The sequence below is a fragment of the Dermacentor variabilis genome, chromosome 6 (genome assembly GCF_050947875.1).
Source record: "Dermacentor variabilis isolate Ectoservices chromosome 6, ASM5094787v1, whole genome shotgun sequence".
Classification (NCBI taxonomy): Eukaryota; Metazoa; Arthropoda; class Arachnida; order Ixodida; family Ixodidae; genus Dermacentor; species Dermacentor variabilis.
In genome coordinates this window covers 179,454,168-179,460,167 of record NC_134573.1, presented here as the reverse complement: position 1 = coordinate 179,460,167, position 6,000 = coordinate 179,454,168, and the positions used below count along the sequence as shown (strand labels likewise).

Sequence of the window (6,000 nt, the reverse complement as noted above, 5' to 3'; positions counted from 1 at the left end):
GTTTACGCATTAAAAAGAAAGAAAAAACTACAGTATCGCACGAAAGGCAAAGCATGGTTTGCGATAGCAAATTAGTTCACAGCTAGCTATAGGAAATGAGGATAGTAGTTTGATCGGCCGTATAAACGTGTAAGCATAGCATACTAACTAAATTAGCAAGCATGGTGTCATGCGCGCACAAGCCAGCATGAACACATCTCGCTAGATGGCCGCGGAAACTCGTTCTCAAAACGCTGCAGTGAGGAAACGTGGAATCAACAGTGAGCGAATTGACCTTCGTGCATGTGCATCAAAGCGAAGTACGCCGCGAAACAGCGCGGACTTTGCACCCGCCAGATGGCATACAAGATACAGCTGCCCTAGTGTTCCTGTATAAGCTCGTACAGGAACACTAAGCTGCCCGGCCGGGCTGCGTTTTTACATTTGCTAGTAGGTACAGCGGGGCGTGGCGCTTTTGACGGCGCTCGACGTTTCTGCGCAGGCGCGAGTAAGAGCGGGTGCGAGAGAGAAAATATGGGGGCCTTTGCTCCTTGAATATGTGACTCTGCCTAGACACTACGGTGGAGAAGTTTCTTTGCGCCAGTAGCATGCGTTTGTCCCTAGGCGTGCCGGCATGGCGGAGAGGAGTCGAATTTGTTTACGCTCCGCCGCTGACTGCCCGCGCGGTGAGGCAGTGGGCACGGATGCCCCATTTGGGGATCACTGCATCTGAAGGGGCAAGGTTCTGACTGTGTTGTATTAAGACGCGGGTCACTTTGTTAGTCGCGACGATAGATTGCATTCTTTACAAGCACTGCTCCCGGAGGGCACATGTAACCGGCAAACCGTGGCCTCAGGAGAGCACCTGGGGTTATGTTACAGCAGGCGGCGCAGGATCTGCGGGGCACCCAAGCGGTAGCGGGAGGATAAAAGCAGTAAGCAGGGCGGACGCCTACTTAAGTTCCCGCACCTGGGGGCTGTGACGTCTTGGATTTCGACGGCATCTTCTAGGGCCTACTAATTATATAGCTATACAGATTGACTACATTGTGTTCCAAAGGAACCAAATATTAAACATGGCAAGTTTCGGGAACCTTTATTCAGCCAACGCAGCCCAAATGCAAAAACATACTTTGGTATCCCTGACGTCACGCTTACGTACCGTCGCTGAGGGTTTCGGCGCGAAATTCAAATACTGATACTTGGACCTCCATTTCTCATCTAATAATCAAACTATCTTTTTAATGACTGCCTGCAGGGTTCTCAAACAATGCTTCATTAGTCTAAACTGATTTATTATTTCGTCCTTTAGCGTCCCTTTATGTCACGCCGTTGGCGGCGCCACCTCGCAGTTTCCGCACCAGCACGTGTGACATCACAGATTTTAATGGAGCCTGATTGAGTCTAGACGGACTAGATTAAACGGTAGAAGGGCGAATGGCTCAAGTTAAAATGTTTCAAGTGCATTTGCTGAGCCACAAATGGCCCAAATACGCAAAACATTTGTAAACTATGTGACCTCACACTAATTACGTGCCGGAGCTGAAGACTGCGTGCGAAATTCAATGAAGGAACATCGACCTTCATTATATCAATTATTAATCAACCTATTTCCATGAAATAAACGAAAACAGTGTTTTGAAGAAGTGCTTTGGAAGTCTAAACTGATTCACTGTCCCTTGGTGAATCCAATGAAGAATAAAATTTGGGAGAAGCGAGTGGTAACGCAATGAATAGCCTCATAAGACTCCACGAAGTCCCCTGAACTAAAGAATAGAGGCGCTTTACTAGCTTTACCCTGAGTGTCCAAATTACGATATGCCATCGATATGCCTATATGCAACATTGCATGGAGCCTCATCGTAATTTTTCTTACAGCGACGCTCTATATGGCTAGCTGATTCGTCCGTCCGTCTGTCGCCTATACTTACCCTTACCCTATACTTAAACTTACCCGGCGCAGCGCCATGCGCATGCGCGGAAAAAAAGAAAGAGAAAGAGAGGTGCGCGATTGACTGCGCCTGTAGGGACGTCAATCGTTGTTCTCCGTCGCAGTCGAATGCGCACAGCAGTTTCTCTCCGGCTCCGAAATGGATAGGCCACGCGTCATACGTACCTGAGGAGCAGGCAGCTTTCGATCAGCAACGTCGCGAGCAGAACCGAGAACGAGCTCGTTTACGCCATGCCACTGCTGTAGCCAGAACACAAGAACAGGCTTGTGCAGCCGAGCCAAAGTAGCAACTGCGTACCGAGTATCCGGCAGCCTACCAAGCCGTCGTTTAATGAACCGTCGGGATTAACCCGGTGATAAACACCGTGGCCGCACGTGATCCTTTATTTTTTAAATAATGCCCGTACAAAAAGAAACGAGTTGGTTAAGAAAACTCCGATCCGATTCGAACCGTCATAATTTTCGTTCCGGAGCTGAAGCTGAACCAATTTCCAAAATGCGCGTACCCGAACCAAACTCGAAGGAAATTCGGTTCGGAGAAAGGAAGGAAATCAACTTTATTCGAGGTCCTGCAGGCCACGAGCTTTGGGCTTTCTTGGAGTGGGCGTTTCCCACGACGGAACCGGGAGGTTGAGTTTCCTGGCGGCGTCGTGGACCTGCTGGACGGCCTAGAGTTTGATGAAGCAATCCGGAGCGAAGAACTAGCTCCCCTCGAACCCCTGCTTGCCAATGCGTCAGCAGCTACCGTCCAACAGGAGCTGTATACGAGCAACGATAAATTAATTGTCTTGCAATACGCCGTTTGGTAACCACATAGTTTTTTCTTAATTGTTTGTATGAAATAATTATACACATATACGTGTCTAAATATGTGTGTGAGTGAACCAGCGCACACCGTTTATTTTGATTTCGGTTTCGTGTTTCTCGAGAGCAGGGTCTGGAGAAACCGGCTCAGCGCGGTATATTTCTCATGTCGTCAACCAACAATGCGCTGTAGCCGTCGTGACTGAAAACAATGACCGATGCCGGGTTTTTTCGCGTAAGTGTTTCCAATTTCACGAACAGTTTCTCGTGATCACACGGTCAAGAAATGTTTCCAAAGGTAGTATCGTTAAAATTACTTTTAGGTAGACCGTCTAGCTGGTGTTGTTACGCTGACAATTTGGCCTGTGCAGCAGAACGGCTAGGCCTAACCACTGAGGCACTACGTTGCGTCGTCGACGTGCGAGTAAATTCGTTTAACTTTAACGATGACTTCAGCGATGTATAGCTGGCTTACTGTGGTTACCTGTGCAATAAACGTGGGCGAATTCATTTTGAAAAGTAATAAGTCGCATCTATTCGTATGTTCGAAAAATGGTGACATACTCGGAAGCTTCGAATTTGGCCCGCCAGTGTTCGCAGGCGGGCACTAGAATCGACCGTATTTCGACAAAACGTTTATGAAAAGTGCAATGGTTGGTGTCGTGACGGTTACGTTACCTGACGCGCATGTTGTGCCAAAGTTAGGCTCGCCTTCACTGTTGGCCTACCGCTGTAATGTGCTTTTCAATCTGGGTTTTTCAGTGTGTTGCTGCTTTGTTTACAGGGGACGAGCGCAGAGCAAGATAACCGCTTCACTGACAAACAGAAAAAGCTCTTGAAGCAATTGAGATTTCACGATGTCCTCACTAAGAGGGTAAGTTCAGGTTGCGGTTCTTTTCATTTTTGCTCATTTTTGTGCCTACATGTCGGCTGACACGTGTTCATTTTCGTGTAGGTTGACATGACCAAAGTGAACCTGGACACCATCAAGCCATGGATCACGAGAAAGATAACGGATTTACTTGGGATGGAGGATGAAGTCGTGGTCGAGTTTGTCTTTAACCAACTAGAGGCAGACAAGGTTGGTCAAAAGCTGGTTACAGGCATGAGTACTTGCGGGTCCTTTTAATGAGGTTAAATGTGAAAACTGAACGTATGAACGTTATCTGTAGTTGTGTTTAATGTCATAGTAATGCCTCATAGTGAATGTGAGCCTAAGTAATGCAAAATAAAGTGTTTTTTGTAAGATACGACAGTTTTATGGTAGTACAGGAACGTCTCCTTCATATTCCCGTTCTTCATTGCACTTGACGTTTTGGTAGAAGTTTGCTGTAAGGCTCAGTTACAGTAGCTCCTAGCAGGGAAGATGTTGGTAGGTGATGCTGACAGATGTAGATATTTTTGTGTGAAGGGGCAGCCCACCAGCTGTTTCCTGGAGCTGAAACAAACTAACGCGATCTGTTGAATCTTTCAGTCCAGCACATTCACAGCTAAGGACCTCTTGCATCCAAACTAAGGTTCCTTTGGACCCGAAATGCCCATGTATGTACTCGTCTGGTGGGGGAGGCAATAGAAAGCGTTGCCCTTACGTAGCCTTTGTTCAGTCTTTTTAGGCTATGTCTGCTTTTGGCCACGGCGCGCCTCTTGTTTCCGGCCTTCACACAGGTGGTGCACATCTCAGGTGGTAATGGTTCTCTTTCCCAGTGTGGCCTGACTGTGCTCTGCGCACGCTAAGGCCGCGCTGTTCTTTCGCTCAAGTGTGCTGGTTGCCCAAACACTGCTGCTGTTATGACACTGGCTTAAATGAAAAAGACCAGGAAGCTAGAATCAGCATCTATAGCTGCACTCCTTTGAAGGAGCTTGCAGTGAGGCAAAGGTTAGCTTTGCACAAAATGCAGGATTGTGTACACACGCCGTGAAAAGTACACAGGCCACACTGCACAAAACTTGCATTGTTGCTTGTGGCATGTGGCAGGGCTCCTCTTGCACTACTTGGCCTGTTTGCATTTTTGGATATTCACTGTTGAAGAAGGCACTCACAGTGTAGGCATGTTTGCCAAATCAGCCAAAGAGGTCTTTATGAAAGAAACTTGCTAGTGGGCGCAATGTTTCCACTCCAATTCAAGAACATGGTCTGCGATACTACAAGTGTGATACTAATTGGCAAATACATGTTCCCCAGTCTCCTTAGTGCCGAGGTGCAAGGAGAGCCTTGCATCATGTCCTGGAGTCGCTTCTGGCTACTTCTAGTGTGACCTGTATGCTTCTTACAGCTCTTGATGCTTGAACTCACTTGTAGCACTGTGTATGTTTCTTGCGCTCATTGACTTTGTTTTAAAGGGACATTAAAGATATACATTGTCAGGGCTTAGCTGATGGACTGGCAGTTCTGGAGTGTTTGTTCTCGGCCAAGTTATGACATAATCGTAATTGAAACTGCAGTTAAGTGGCACTCATCTTCAAATACAATCAACCATGAATGGAGAAACATGTACAGTATGATCCACTGCTTAAAGGGACACATGAGCATCGAACATGCACGAAATACGCTTTCTGGCAAGTGCACAATTCCTGGGCTTTGCAGTAGATTTGTGGTTGGTGGCGCTGGCACTTTCCTACACATCTGTGCAGTGTATTGACATAGCATCAGCAGACATTTGCAGCTACAGTGCCAGCAGAGTGAGAGCCACACATTAGTGTGTTCCCTTTAACAGTAGACTTCACTGTACAGCAACTGTGCATCATTCTTGCGAGAAATTTTTCATGCCATCCTCTAGCCATGCTCTCTCAGGGTTTGGGCAAGGCATAGGCATGAATTTCATAGTATGTTAATACAGGGAATAAAAAAGAAATTCACAGGAGAATGGTGACAAAGTGATTCAACAGTGCTTGAACAAAGGATGTCTCTGTAGCCAATGTTTCGACAACAGTCTTCATCAGAGCCCAGATATCAGAGACATCCTCCATTGGACTACTGTTGGAAGAGGAAAATCTGGAAAAGCAGCAACATTTACTTTTATTTGAGGCTGACTTAGGAAGTGTGTTTGCATTGTATGTTTCCTTGTAGCAGTTAATCAAACATTCATAGCCACTTTATTTTGTCATATAACTTCAAGCAGATAAGTAAACCATAGTGTCCGTCTCCAGACAATGCTCGGGCAGCAACACACTTAATAAGTATGTATATATTATTTTTGACATCGTAAGCTATTCTTTGTTCTGCAATGTTCTGATCAAAGTAAAATATGGCAACAGTAAGAGGCTAA

General features: G+C 46.4%; 1 protein-coding gene across 5 annotated transcripts in view; it reads left to right on the top strand.

Moving 5' to 3' along the window:
- Window positions 1-2,864: 2,864 nt before the first annotated feature.
- Srrm1 (Serine-arginine repetitive matrix 1) overlaps window positions 2,865-6,000 on the top strand; it is an 83,255-nt gene continuing 80,119 nt past the window's right edge. For 4 of the 5 annotated variants that reach the window (XM_075696997.1, XM_075696993.1, XM_075696992.1 and 1 more), the window contains exons 1-3: window positions 2,865-2,969; window positions 3,519-3,608; window positions 3,690-3,815. In XM_075696997.1, the coding sequence (XP_075553112.1) occupies window positions 2,946-2,969; window positions 3,519-3,608; window positions 3,690-3,815 (240 nt within the window). In that variant the 5' untranslated portion in view covers window positions 2,865-2,945. Of the gene's footprint in view, window positions 3,033-3,518; window positions 3,609-3,689; window positions 3,816-6,000 lie in introns of all 5 variants that reach the window. The other variant, XM_075696994.1, reaches the window with a different exon arrangement.